The sequence below is a fragment of the Neopsephotus bourkii genome, unplaced genomic scaffold, assembly GCF_033783945.1.
Source record: "Neopsephotus bourkii isolate Nb327-2 ecotype Australia unplaced genomic scaffold, CSIRO-AGI_Nbou_v1 NB_127, whole genome shotgun sequence".
NCBI lineage: Eukaryota > Metazoa > Chordata > Aves > Psittaciformes > Psittacidae > Neopsephotus > Neopsephotus bourkii.
Window position 1 is genome coordinate 908 of NW_026900644.1, and position 15,292 is coordinate 16,199.

Here is a 15,292-nt window from a genome sequence, read left to right on the forward strand (position 1 = left end):
GATGAATCAGTTTGATTTTTACCATAATTTGGTAAATTTTGGGTATAAAACAATTCATTATCTACTTAAGTTTTGTAATTCAGATTAAGAAGGATGCAAATCATGTTAGAGATAGCCTGTAGAATTAGTATTTGGAAAGCAGGTTGTATCTGTATCAGTCTGTCTGATTGATTCCATTGAACTGGAAAGATTATCTGAAAAATTAAATTCTAAAATCTATCCATATTTTCCAAAATAGATCAGCAAACACTTATTTAATACCTTATAATATTAAAGCTGCTTGATCAAAATTGTTAAATAGATTGAAAGAGATAAAAATCAATGCCATAAGTTCTCAATCTCTATCAAAACTATTTCCCTGTTTTATTATAGCATATTTATGTGAGTACACGCTGTGTTTTAAGCCCAGCTGGTAATTCAGCACCACACAGCTGTTGCTTGCCCTTTCCCCCCACCCTGTATGGGTTAGGGAAGACTATTGAAAGAGTGTACTGACTAAACATGAATGACTATAAGACTTTTTCAATCCCATGATAATTACCTGATTTGTGACAATTGCTCAATTTCATTTTCACAGTGAATGTTCAGCAAAAATCATATTTCTACAATCTTACATTAATTATGAAAAGTCATTTTTGGTTGATTTGACCATGAAGATTTTTGGTTTCTGTTTTCCTCTTACTATTTGACTTTTGAAAAAAGGAAGTGTGTGCACATATTAGTGTGCTTTGAAAACCCAAGCACATACGCAGAGCAAACATAAACCTTCAGCTTTGACACAGCGTCTTTTGTTTGCAATAAGGGAAGTCCCAATGTTATCTAATCCTCTCTGACAACTAAAGCATTTATTATAAACTAGAAGCTTCCTCTTCATTCTGGGAATGCATTAATAGTTGTTTGTTGTTCTTACTGGAAAGAGAATTCTGGAACTGGTTTATGAGTGTTTTTTTCTGGTTTTGTGACTGCTTTATAGCTTTATTTTTGTGTATAGCTGAATAAGTAAATTTACCATTTATAAATGGCATGCCTATTACTAAATAATTTAAAGCTTTTGAAAATATGAGCTGAATTAATAGTACTAGTTACCTTCACGTCTGGCACCAGTTCCCATGACCTGTGTGCCTCTCTTCTGAACTGCAAGGACAAAACTGGATGGGTAATTTTGATCCCTACTCATCAAATTCCTGATTTTTTTTAAAATCAAAACCCAAATTCCACTGTTAATTTAGGTGGTGAAATCTGCAACTGGCGAGGAGATTTGTTTCACACTATGACTTCGAAGGAAGGAAGTTACTAAAATTATGTGCCACTGCTTAATAATTCCCAGGAATAATGACTGCTCAGCTCATATTTTCTCACTGTGGTTCTTTATCTGGAAAGGATTCTTGCCTCACAACCATTCCCATTATCTCTTCTTCTTTCCTAGGGGGATTTGATTTAGAGTATACTGGAAAGCATTTTATTCACTGTAGTAAGAATAGAGAATGTTGAACCTTTAATTTTTTGTTTGTACCGTCCTTCTCATCTTGTCAGATTTTCTGAGTTTTAACAGAGCCCTTCAGTATCTGATCATGCTTGATACCTTTAGAGAGGTTCCCTAGTGCTTTTGGATTATTGTGATGGTGTTCATAGAGGTTGCTGTCCCCTCCTGTATGATATAACGAGAGGTCACAGACACTGCTACTGCTATTGCAGTGGGCTCTGATTATGGTTTATGGCAGTCCCTGTAAATGTCAGGAGGACTTCCAGAGAATCAGATATGCACTGGAGCATGGTATAGTAGGTATTGGTTGGCTACACCTCTTAGCGCTTCTGGTGATGAAGGCAGCTTCAGGTTAACTGTAGTCACTGATCTGCTGTTCGATTTGCAGTCTTTACATTCACAGAATGATTTTACACATATATAACTGTGCATATTAAATATCAAATGTGACCAATTCACAAACTACAAACAGTAGGTGTGCTACAGTACAATGTAACTACAAAACTAATCCTTCTAGTCCCAGGGAACTGTTATTACCATACAGCCCTGTAATGTTATGTCTCCAGTCCGTGTAGCAGGCTACAAGCTTTGTACTGAGTTTGCAGGGCCTCAGGGCTGAGGTTTTTCAACTTGCTCTATTTGAACTTTTCTTGACCTGCCTGCAGCCTGGTGTTATTGGACTTGTGTCTGGCAGCAGTTTTGCTAAGTGAGAAGTTTTCTATGGCTCTTTTCTTTTACTTCTGTTACCTTTTCATGAGGCTCAGAGGAACCTGGTCTATGGAAGATGTCCCCTGCCTGTGGCAGAAGGGTTGGAACTGGGTGATATTTAAGGTCCCTCTACCAACCTAAACCATTCTATGATTAACACGATTATGTGGTGTAGACACATGCAGGCTTGTTATGATTGACAGCAAAAAATTCTTAGTTTTATTTATAAGCTCTGTTTCCCTTTTGGCCATAAACAGCACTTTAAGTGTATATGTCATTAAGCATAGTTTAATTTCTCCTTCAGCATACTGAGGGTAAATGCACCCGTTTATACAGTTCTGTTGAGGTACTTGTTTAAAAACAGGTGAGATGTGTGGCAAAGTCAGATATGGTTATCCAAAGCTGCTTTCCTGTGCTCCGGAAGCCTCAGGAAGGATGCAGTTGTACTTTGTGCAAGCTGCATTTATTTTCCAATACAGAAAATGTTTCCATATTCCATTTCCATATGGAAAATGGAACTAGTGTCAGTAAGTCATGCATTGTGGACACTCAGACTTGCCTCTAATGTCAGATTCAGCAATAAAGTGCAACTAAAACTCTGTATCAGTAACAGAGCAGGGTGTGTATTAAGGTTGATATAGACATCAATCATGAAGTCAGCAGGCCAACAACAGGAACAAAGGTGAGAAGATGAATTTTTTCACAGAAAATAATACATAATTTTCAACTACAACTAGTAGTTTCACATGTGTAAATTCAGTAGTAAATTTGCAGGTAAGTGTATAAATGATGTTCAGATCATATAGCAGAACACAGTAAAGCATTCCAGCTATTGCATTCCAAATTTAGCTCTGTCTTTTGTTTTGAAAGTTACCCAGCACTCAGAGAATTGGAATAGCAGTTGGTGCTGTCATTCTGACTGAATGGTGTTCCATTCTGTTCTGTATATCAGGGGCATCAGGCAGATTTGAAAGCCCAAGGGAAGTGAGGCTGCCACAGCCTCTTGTCCGCAGATCCAACAAGTATAAGCTGAGCATGTATTCCCCTTAGGCACACACACATACAGAACTCATGTATACATCGCATTGCATACATACATATATATATATAAGGCCAACCAAACAGATGACACAGACAGACACACAGAGTACTTGCCCAAACAGCACCAACAGCTTCATCCTCTTCCTCTGGCTGAGCAGGACAGAAGTCTGCTGGTGGCAGTGTATTTACCTGTGTACACACTGGATTCCTCCTGCCACTGTGCTCAGCCATTCAGACTGCGCAGTAGCTGCACCTGGATCTCTCTCCTTGCCTAGCTTGCAGACACATGGGTCCATGAGATCTGCAGCCCCTCTCCAGTTGCTGTACTCACACCTGCCTTGTGTGCATAAACATCCCCTCCTCCACCAAAGCTCTCTTGTTCCCCAGGTACCAAACCCTCATGGTCTCTGCCTTAGAGGATATACACACCCACAGCTCCAAGGGGTCTCTCCCCTAGAGGCTCCCCAGGCCCCATGATCTCTTCAGCAGCTGCCTGTGACTCCCTTGGTCTGCACAATAGGGTTCCATCTCCTCTTGTATTCTTGCCTACAGAGACCACCATCACCCTATATACCAGCTATTTACCCCAGGCCACCACACACATGTACCAGCTCGTCCAGCTGGATCTCTGCTCACACTCACATACCCTGTTGATCCAGACTTAGAGAATAAAGGCCTTTGATCCCCATGTCCCACATGCCAGGGGCTGGTGCTTGGTGTCACCCAGGCCTCCACAGCTGGCAGCATCAGGCACCGGGTCCCTCTGGCCCGTGCTCCCACTCCAGCTGCTGCCACCACAGACACAAGGGCTTCTACAGCTGAGGTTTTGCTCCAGTTGCTGGCACTGAAGTCCACTCACTTCAGTGTCTAGTTGCTGCACCATGGACAAATGGGTCCTGTGACCCATGGCTTAATGCCAGCTTCTGGCAGATGCCAGTATCTCCTCCCCCCCCCCCAACCGATAAAAGAAGAAAAAAGAGTCACCCATGAAAACAGAAAGCAATTTAACAAGAAGAGAGGATAGATTGCACTAACTGGGCACAGGGCATGGCCAAGTGTGTCAACCAGCAACTATCTACAACTGGTCCTTTTTATCCACTTATCCCTCTATTGCCTCAAACTTGTTCCTCCCAAAATCACTTAGATCTGTCTCTTTCCCTTTGGAACCTTTGGTTCCTCCCTAAGCATCTCAGATTTCCAGCCTCTTGACACACATCTTCCTCCACTAAAGTAGATCTCATCATGCAAGCCAAGGGTAGCACATGTTTTCACACGACACAAGCTTTCTTTATAAAACAAAAGTGAAACAAAAATTCCTGAGAAGGAAAGCAGTCATTAGGCTTCGGTTTTGTTTCCCGAAAGCCAGCTTCTTTCGGGAGTAGTGTCCCGGGACAGCTGCCTGCCCCGCTGGGCTCAACCGTCGGTGAACGCGCGGCCGGCAGCAGGGCGCCGCACCAGTTCCCGGCGCTGCAGCAGCCTACAAATCCGCAGAGGAGGCGGTGGCGGAAAGCCCTGCTCGGCGTCCACTGCACCGGGTCAACGGTGGCGGCGGAGCGAGCTGAGACGGGGCTGCAGCTCCACAGGGCTCCATCGGCCGCCGGCAGGGGCCGCCGCTGGGAGCAGCCGCCAGGAGCTGCGGTCCGCAGCGCCCCGGGGGTCCGCCAGGTAGGGGGAGCCGGGCTGGGGGCCAGCCGGGAGGGTCTCTGCCCACCACCCCCCGAGTCCCCGTCTCCGGGAGCGAGTGCTTCCCCCCCAGGGGACAAGGAGGCAACCCGCGCCGAGCTCACCTGGCGAGGTGCTGCGGGCGGCAGGACCCTGTCCCGGTTCCGCAAGCAGCTGCTTCGGCCGTGAGGGCCCGCGGCTCAACAGCGGTCGGAGGCCCTCCAGGAGCCTGCTCCCTGAGCGCTGCCCCAAGCATTTTGCTTAAGAGCAGCCGGTGCCAGGCGGGACGGACGTTTTGGCTGGGAAATCTGTTGCAGAAGAGAGGTAAAACAAACAAAACGTGTGCACAGACGTGTGTGTGTACACATAGAAAAGCCCCACCAGGAACAGAAGAAAATCAACCAAACCAATAATCTATCCTGATCTTTTATTTTCTACTGAATGCTTACATGTAAAGAGTAACCCTGTGACCTCAGGCAAGCAATTAAAAAGAGGAAACTCAATTCACGGCATCGAAAGCTAGCTACATCAGTGGCTTCTGTGGTCTCACAGTCACTATTACAAACTTATTTCAGTTTCCTTTTGTTGTTCTTTTTTACTGAGGAAAATATCACTAAACCTGTTTTTAAGCACAAAAGAAATCAGTGGAAATTAACGTTTCATTAGCGTTACCTATTGCAAAAATCCACCCCCTCAACCTGCTAAGGTAGTTTCAGATTATTAGAACCTAAATGCTACATTCAGCAGCTTCATATACCACTGTCTCCATGTTACTCCCACGTACTGAGCAAAAAGGTTAACTCTTACCAATTTTGTGCATTACGTGTTTTTGCTTCCATGACAGGTACTGTGAGTGGGCTGCCAAGTGCAAAGAAGAAATTACTTCCTGAACACTTTTAAGTGTTCATTTCACAGTATTTCAGCTCTTCTGAGAATGTCAACCCTTTTTTGAGATCTGCGAAGACAATGTAAGTTGGTGAACTTACACTGAAACATGTTTAAAGTTGTATTTTGTGCTGTTGAGTAGGTTATGCCACTGTAGTCCTCAAGTTAATGTAAGTATATCCTTTGGCTTTTAATATTTGAGGGGTTTTTTTCTGTATTCTGGAATGGCTTCTAGAATTAAGAAAAAGAGAGTGCTCTTTATTTTTTGCTGAGCTAATGCGTAGGCTTAACAACCCCTCTTGCACTACACAGCAGCAGGGGAAGGGGCTTTCATTGTGCTAAAATCTTGGGGAGATAATGTCATTCTTACTGTAGAAGGGTGGGTAATACTCTTGCCATTATTCCTACCTATGGCCTTTGCAGACATTAGTCAATTGTGTAGATATTTTTAGTCACTGTTAGCACCTGTTTGTCACTGGCTGAGATTAATACTGAAGGGACCCTGAGTTTGTGTAGATGGGTGACTTCTTGCTACTGGTGTTCCAAGGACTGTTGCTCACATATATCTTTGATCAGATGACGTGTTTCTTAAAACGCCTGTGACATTTTATGTACTGATTTTCCCAACATTTCTGTCTCAGGTTAAAGCAAACCACTGTTAGCAATAAAGAATTTTCCGTCGTGGGGAATTTTCCAGTAATGGGGAAGTGTCCTGAAGAAGTGGGTGGAGTTATATCAACATTTAAATTCTGTCACAAGAAGTTTTGGGGCAAATAGTTCTGGTTTTCTTGCCTTCTTCATTTTATTGTGAGGTAAACATACAGCAGCAATACTGAAAAACATTTTTTCCCAGTGAATATCTTTTTGCTTTTATAGAACCGTATTTGCCATAGATGTCAGAAGGTGGCAGAAGAGAAGGGACGTTGAGGTAGGTTCTGTATAAAAAATGATGAGAAAATTGCAGCTTTGGAAAAGGTCTTTGATTGGCATCTACATCTTGACCTGCTTCAACCAGTCCAGCCAAGGAATCCTTCTGCTCGGGGTGAAACAGAAGGGTCTATAATGATTATTACAGCAGGTTTCTTCATGCGCATCTGGATTTGAGCTGGACCTACTATTTTTCTCTCTGAAAATGAAAAATTGAGTACAGCAGCCGACTTTCTCAGTCTTGAGGATTTTTGTAAGTAATAGCCATACTTCTTTTGTGTGTAGTAAGGCATGTTTTTCTCTACAGTGGAAGAAAGCACACAAATTAAAGTTAGGCAATTGCAGGATAAAAGCATGGATCTTAGCAACTGTAAAACCTTACTTGTTGTCATGTATCTTCCAGGAGTTAATCAGAACCTCTCTTGGAGTTCATACCGACATTCAGATTTCCTGACAGAAAAGGTGTAGGGGTTGCATGCATGGTTGTGGGTATTTTCCTGTGATTGTAGTGCACATGCTGTTTGTTCTGAGCAGTCTCTCAGCTACAGCCTCTACTTCAAAAAAATTAGTATTTTGGGCCTGAGCATGCTAAAACTCTGATCTTTCTTTCGTGGGGAGCACAGGGAAGTATGCACCTACACCCATTAGTTTCAGTGGCTTGCTCTTCTGCAGGCTTGCCTCTAGAGTAAGGATGATGAGAACATATTTGTGAGATAAGTATGCCTCTGCTTTGTTTGAGAAGTTTTACTTTGGTGCTTGGTTGGTGCTGTGGACTGCTTGTTACTCAGACTGGAATCATGATGGAGGCACTCTCATGTGTACATATGTCCGGAAACCCTCAGGTACCCACAGGATTAGGCAGCAGCTTGCTAGTGCTTTTAAAAACATCACTTGTGACTAAGAAGTGAATTGGATATCTAACCACATTAAGAAGCCTGTGATTTATTTATCAATGAAACAAATCTTTCACTGTGAGGATCTTATTTGCATTTTTCTGTCCCTGTTAGCAGAACACCTTTTTTAATTGCTCATGCCTGCATAAAAACTGTATTAGATTTACTCCCTTTCTTAGCTCTTTGTATTGCCTTCTGCAAACCTACTGGGATCAGGCAGCAGCAACCTGAGGATAAAAGTAGCTTGAATCAAATTCTTATGCAGAGGCCAATTCCCTTAAACCACAACAGTACAAAGGTACATGTGTCTTACGATTCAGGACCGTATTGCTACTTTATTATCATCTTGAAGTTGACAATCAGAGAAAGAAAGACAAAATGTTGTACAAAAAATGGTTAGAGTCACAGTCCAGGTAGAATTTTATCAGTTAGGAAGTATAACTGTTATTACAGTTGCCTAATTTCATATGCAGTGATGAAACTATGGCTAGAAAACAGTTGAAGGCAATGTTTCCTTATTGTTGTGGTTGTTTGGGTACCCAAAATGAGGACTTCATGTAGGTAAAGTTCTACGGGTGCCTGCCACAGAAGGTTTCCATTACAGCAAGTTTGAATTTTTCTTGACAGTAAATTGAAAAATGATGGCAGTGTTTGATACTAGTATTGCTCTGACTTTAAATACACACTTAGCAAGTGCAGTGGGCGTACGAAGGTTAACTATATGAATTGACATTAGTCAGTGTTTTTAGTCAGTGTTTTACAATGTTAAAGTGTTGTGTAGGAGTATAAAATAATGTGTCAATAAAGAGGGGAAAAACTTCTGACAGAAAACTGAAATAATTTACATATTCAGAGGTAAAGCAGCAGGAATTCAAGAAAACAGATTTTGTTTCTAGGCTGACTTTGTCACTTACAAAGGCACTATTGTGTAAATACTCATTAAGTAATTCATTACCACATGAATTCTGTTCACAACACATGACTTCATGAGCCATGTGATAAGTACTAGGAAACCAGGGGTTATGAAATGCATTGACATGCTAAAGTGAGGCAAACAGACGGAGAAGAATTAAGTTCTATTTCTTCCATTGAATGCATACAGAAAACTCCTCCATTCAATATTCCCTACTAGTTTAGGGGAATAATTGGACATTTGTGAGTACTTATTTACTGACAGATGCATGTATTTTGCCAGAACCAAGTGCATAAAATTAGTTTTTCTTCCTGCATGTACCCACACAGGAAACTTTCTGCCTGATAATCTGCTGTAGTTAAAGGTGCAATTTTGTCATGTTTTCAGCTGGAATTCAGTACCTTTTGTCCAGCTCCTTGTGTTGAATGACAGAAAAGTTTATTTTGCAGTGCAAGTTACAAAATGATCAGATATTTATATTTGTCTATTTTATCGTTTTAGGTTCTACCTACATCATGGAAAAGCTTTTGCTTTTGTATATATTATTCTACTGGCGTTTCCTAAATGGTAAGAGGTTGAGACATAAGAAGCAGTAGAACTCTTTAAGTATGTTTCCTTTCCATGTATAAGCACAGAAATTTTAATTCCTCAGTTTTCCTTCAGATGCCAGCATTTTTTTTATTTTTTTCTTAATGTTTAAAATAAGAAGGTTTTAGCATGCTTTTACATTAAACTATGTATGTGTGCTTAATACATGTGCTTTGGTACAGGACCAGGTTGAAATCCCCATTGGTGATTCTCATAGACACTATTTCTGGCAAGGTACCATTTGCATTACACAAAGGTTTTATTGGCACTCTCAAACCTGAGAATTGTCACGTGTTCTTTAACATTGTGTGTAAAAACAGTTGACATTTATATGACCAGAACATTCCCATCTGAGGCACTAGCAATTGGCTGTTACAGTGTCCTGAAAACAACAGCTGAGGGGCTGCGCAGGCACAGTCACCTACTTTTAGTACAGCATCTCAGTGCTTTGTGTGCAAAGCGGGTGTCTGCAGGTATAAATAGCCTATTTCATATCAGTCTTGGGCAAGTGCATGAAAAAATGTTAAACTGTTCTGAACAGGGCAGATACTTTTGGTCCTTAAAATGTCCATGTGTATAGAAAGACATGACTTTGAAGATTAGGCCTATAATTGAAAAAATACGGTTTCTTCCAAATTTTGTTTTTCAGCTTTATTCACAGTTGAAGCTCCCCAGTCACTCTACATTGTGGAACATGGAAACAATGTGACCATGGAATGCACATTTCCAGTGAATGGGGAGTTAAAGTTTAGAGATTTAAGTGTCAGCTGGGAAAAGAAAGATGAGTTAAAGAAGCAGATTTACGTACTTCTCAAAGGAGAGGAAGACTTCAGAAGTCAGCACAGTGACTTTAAGGGAAGAATAAGATTGTTGAAAGAGAATCTGAAACTGGGACAGTCTCTCCTTCAGATCACTGATGTGAAGCTCAGAGATGCAGGGTTTTACCAGTGTGTTGTTGGCTACGGGGGAGCTGACTACAAGACAATCAATCTGAAAGTAAAGGGTGAGTGTCCTACTGCAGGAGGTTCAATGCTACTGATAGGGTTAAAATATTTCAGAAGAATCCCTGAAGTAAGACAAGTCTGGCTTAGCATTAAGGAAACTTCGTCAGAGAAAGGAGACACTCCATAGCCCTTGTGCAGCTGTATAACTTTGTAGGTTTATCTCGATTGAATCCATATTCTGTGTAACTTGTGTTTCTGTCTAGGTTGAATCCATGTTCTGTCCTTTGTTTTCCGTAATGATATATGAGGAATGGTGTTGCAAAACCATTTAGACAGGACAAAGACCAGAAAGCTGATATGGTTTTCTAAACAGTGTTAAAATTGTAATATATCCTGTACCTCCAGTTACTATGGGGACACATAGTAGTGATATTTACTTTTCCTGTTGAGTATTATTTACAAAATCCAAGCTGATGTACAGAAAGTTGACCCAGGGGCTGAGGATAAAGAAAAGGTGAAAAGGTGTCTTGCTAACACATGCTGTTCTTCTAGCTTCCAAAAAGTAATCATTGCCTTCCATTTGTTTAGCTCCCTATAGGACTATAACCCGAAAAGTGGTGAGCACAGGAGACAACGAATGGAAGTTGACATGTCAGTCAGAAGGACACCCACAAGCTGAAGTGATATGGCAAAACAGAGAATACGAAGATTTGACTGACAAGGCAAACACGAGTTATGAAACTGGAAGTGACCAGCTGTATCGCGTGACAAGCACCCTTACCATCAAAAGCAGAATTGATGAGATTTTTTACTGTATATTCTGGAATAAAGAGCTGCAAGAAAATACATCTGCCATTTTACACATAACAGGTAACATTTCTAGATTTCATTTGTGGTAATACACTTCATATTATTTTGTCCCAGTTAAATCAGCCATGATTAGTTTCTCTGTCCTAATTTTCAAAGGCTAAAAAGAAATACCTATGTTATTAAGTTTTGCTACTAGTGTACACTTACACTATATTAACATGTTAATCATGAATGTGTGGAAAGAGTTCAGGGAGAGGAATTTTGCATGATCTACAGTTATGTGAAAATTGAGTCTGAATGTTAAAAAAAGTCTATTGTTTGAAAAGCATATAGCTTAGAGCCTTGAAACCTCCCATATAAATTAAACACCCCTTCCAAGAGCGTTCTGTTTTGCTGATAGCTCAAATTAATTTGAACAACATGGTCATTTCCTGCCACCACAACCTTTGTTTTGAACATACTTATGTTTCACAAACTGTGCATAGACTTTTCTTTCTTTTTTTTTTTTTCCCTCATAAAGTCTGGATTGAAGGAAGATGCATGAATGGAGATGACCAATAGAATTTCTCACCAGACTTTTAACTGGGCACCACCCCTACTGCTTTTGCTTTTGGTTACTCTTTTAATTTCTTCACTCTACCCTGATACACTTGCACAAGCTTTCAATCAGACAGGAAACCTGATCCAACTGCAAAACAGTTTTTCTTTTTATCAGACGGTAACTTGGTCCTTCATTTCCCTGGTCCTGTTCACATGAAGTTTTAAAGACGCCTCTGCTGGCACACTTTCTGGGACTGGCAAGGGGTGGAAACTGGCAGCTGACAGTGGGAAAGCCAAGTCACCCTTTCAATAAGCGGTGAGCAGGAAAGTTTGGTATTAACAAGAAATGCCTCTGGGATTCAAGGAGACCACTTACCCTTTGCATTAAGAGCTTTATCACATGAAAGAGACCCTCTGTTCTCTTTCTCAGTCAGCTCCTTCTTGCAGCACTGACAGGAAACTAAGCTGGATATAACATTTTGTACCTTGGTGACGTACAGGATTCTTAATGGGAATCAAAGGCACTATCAGATGGAATGCAGGAAACAAAGGTTAATATTAATATGTTCTGTTTTTATCTTGACTGGGATGAAATATGATCAAGTGTACCATCACATCTTACCTTAGACACAATCTAAAGTGTTGTTATCATGTCCAAATTGCTTATAGTAAAAATAATATGGTGAAAATAAAAGGAAAAGGGAGAAGTTTATGAAAGTATGTAATATCTTCCCCCACTTGTTTTTCTTGAAGATTCAGCTGATGCTGTTCTGTGGCCTGAGAGCAGACGGTTTGTTGGGGCATTTCTCATTGTGACTGCGTTCTCTGGATCAGTGCCTCTATTTATGCTCTGCATAAGAAAAGGTATTAAAATTATTCATTTATTGTACCTCAGCTGTCATAAATCTGTTCTGTTAATTTATCCTTGCAAAGGTGGGATGAGATAATACAAGTCTTCCTTAGATCTTCATCCTGAAAACACTAGACTTTTTTTTTACTTTTTTTTTTTTTTAACCACATTGTTTATTTCTTTATCATAGTTTGTTAAATACTATCAAATTAGCAGAGTGGATGAGGTTGTCACCTCCTCACAAACCACTTACTCATGCGTCTCTATTAATTTTTGTTATGAGTAATGATGTAGAATAAAATAAGATTAGTGTCTAGTCTATACAAACATCAAAGCATAGCTTATGCACATGCTGGAAATGGAATTTTCACACAATCATAGAATGGTTTGGGTTGGAAGGGACCTTAGAGATCATCTAGTTCCAACCCCCCTGACATAGGCAGGGACACCTTCCACTACACCAGGTTGCTTCAAGCCCCATCCAACCTCGCCTTGAACACGTCCAGGAATGAGGCATCCTCAACTTCTCTGGGCAACCTGTGCCAGTTTCTCACTGCCCTAATTGTGAAGAATGTTTTCCTAATGTCTAATCTAAACCTCCCCTCCACTACATGCTCTCTCCAGATTTCTTTAGGCCTCCTTTAGGTACTGGAACACTGCTCAAAGATCTCCCTGGAGCGTTTCCTTCTCCAGGCTGAACAAGCCCAGCTCTCTCATCCTGTCTCCATCGGAGAGATGCTCCAGCCCTCCGATCATCTTCATGGCCTCCTCTGGCCTCACTTGAGCAGGTCCACATCCCTCTTGCTTTAGGGACCCCAGAACTGTGCACAGCACTGCAGGTGGGGTCTCACGAGAGCAGAGTAGAGAGGGGAGAATCACCTTCTTCAATCTGTTGGTCACACTCCTTTTGATGGAGCAGGCAGGGCACTAGAGTGGCTTTTTTTTTTTTTTTGTGTTTTTTTTTTTTGTTTGGTTTTGTTTTTTCAAACTCATCTCCTGTCTTGGTGCTATGGAAATGTGTCCTGTGAAAAGTGCTCGTAAGCTTAACAGGCTTGCAAGTGATATTAGCAGGCTGCAGAAGGCCTGTAGATAACCCTGCATGTATAAGAATATACTTGTCCTAAGATAATGATAGGAATAGGACCAGAACATGAAAGTGGAAGAAAGGACAGCAAAATGACTTCTCAGAAGATTCCCACTGGGGATTTCAGTGAGGGTCAGAAGTTTCCTACATTGCTTGAGTAATATTTATTGTTGGTGTGTATACATACATATGTATATACATGTCATGATGTATATGATTATCATGGTTATGTTATATATCTGCGCATGTCAAATGACTAGTTGATTCAGAAGTCAAGTAGTAGCAACAGGTTTTTATTTTAAAACCCAGGCTGTCCTATATGACTGGACAAGTGACTTTTTAGGAACCGAACCTCCCTGAAAATCAGGCTTTTTCCTCACCAAGAAAGCACTGAGAAGGTGATCCCACTCTTGTTTCCTGTTGTCCAATCTGCTCAAATTCTGAGTGAATATATACCATGGGAAACCATTCAAACAAATATTTTCCAGTGATGTTAGTGTGTCAATGGAGTTCTGACTTAGGAACAAGGAAAAGAAATTGGAAAGGAAACTGATAAGCTGGGGGCACTGAAGAAAGTGTTAGTCTTTGAGAAAATTGAGTCTTTTGAGAACCAGTGATTACACTAAGCTAAGTGTGCCCTTCCCACCAGTGTGGTTAAACCCCCATTAGTTGGAAAATAAGTATTTTGTTTTCATTCTGATAATTCTTATTTTCTTTCAGCTAGAGTAAATAAAGACTACAGAACACCTGTGGCTAATTCAGCACCAACAGGTATGTTCATACGGCATAAACCCAACTGACTGTGATTCTTGAGGAAATAATTGCTTGAGAATTGACTGTGTAAATGGTGTCAACCAAATGCAATTTACATTAAACTTTCACTTTGCTTTCTACTTTCAATTTGTAACTATAAATTCAACTATAAGTTACAGTTGAAGAATGGCTTTTCATTACTATGTTAGCCTCTTGAAAGGAAAATATTCCAGGAGTAGATGCAGTTCCGATGTGCACAAGAAAAGGACAGAGTGGTGTGCTGTGTTTTGTCTGTGATAGGATGGGACATGCTACCTGGAATGTGTACTACAGGATGGCAGCACATCCTGGTGTGCAGATTCTATGCTGCAGTTTGAGCCACAGTGGCATCATCCTATGTTTTCACACTATGTATTATGGTATACATTTGGGGGTGTTTGTCACAACACTGAGGACAGAGCATTTGGTTGTGTTGAAACACAGGAAGAAGCTTTAGCTTCCTTAACAGTTTACTTTTCCTCACGTTGAGCTACTGATGCTACTTGCTAAAAGCAAAGCTCAGTGAATGGCCAGTACCATCATGACAGTAACAAATGGAGGAAAGGGTGCAGACAGTTAATACTTACAGGGGGAGAGAAGAGAATAAAAACATTTAGGCTTCTCTAATGATGGCTGTTGCCTGGTTGTTTGGGTTATTTTGTTGGGCTATTTTGGGGGGATGTCGTTTGGTTGGTTGTTATTTTTTGGGGGTTGGTTGTTTGTTTTATATTTGTTTTATTGGGAGACCACTTCAAATTAAACCACTGTGTGAAAGTTAGCTCATACTGGCAGCTGGAGGTTTTCCTAAGAAAACCTCTCTTAAGAATACTTGCCCCAAATGGACACAACATCTAGTGTTAGTCTCTTGTCCTGATCTGTATTTAAGTCACATAGTTCCTTGATGGCCTGAGATAGCAGCTGTTAACTAAGACTTATTACTACACAAAAACTTTAACCTACACTGACTGTTATATGTATGTATGTCTTTTGTTTAAAGAGCTGTCAAAAGATACAGATACACATGACTACAGAGATGCTTCTTTGGAAGGCAAAGAGCTGAAATGTAAGTATAAATAATAAAGGGAAAATAGTAAATTGCACACAGCTTGAATCATCCATGGTCATCAGAGCCTTGATCCATGGCTGGTTTGTTTAGTCCCTTGTTTCAACAG

At 40.8% G+C, this 15,292-nt stretch overlaps 1 protein-coding gene and 1 long non-coding RNA gene across 2 annotated transcripts; both read left to right on the plus strand.

Annotated features, from left to right (window-relative positions):
- The first annotated feature begins 5,019 nt into the window (after nucleotides 1–5,019).
- Nucleotides 5,020–8,647, plus strand: LOC133220052 (uncharacterized). The gene is made up of 3 exons (XR_009727630.1): nucleotides 5,020–5,218; nucleotides 5,739–5,862; nucleotides 6,656–8,647. It is a non-coding gene; the product is annotated as an uncharacterized LOC133220052 (long non-coding RNA).
- Nucleotides 8,648–9,724: 1,077 nt separating this feature from the next.
- On the plus strand, nucleotides 9,725–15,212 carry LOC133220040 (programmed cell death 1 ligand 1-like; the record flags this gene model as incomplete). The annotated part of the gene is made up of 5 exons (XM_061367804.1): nucleotides 9,725–10,103; nucleotides 10,633–10,914; nucleotides 12,148–12,258; nucleotides 14,049–14,099; nucleotides 15,118–15,212. Coding segments are annotated over 5 exons (903 nt in total), but the record flags the coding sequence as incomplete, so codon positions are not given.
- Between the last annotated feature and the right edge of the window lie 80 nt (nucleotides 15,213–15,292).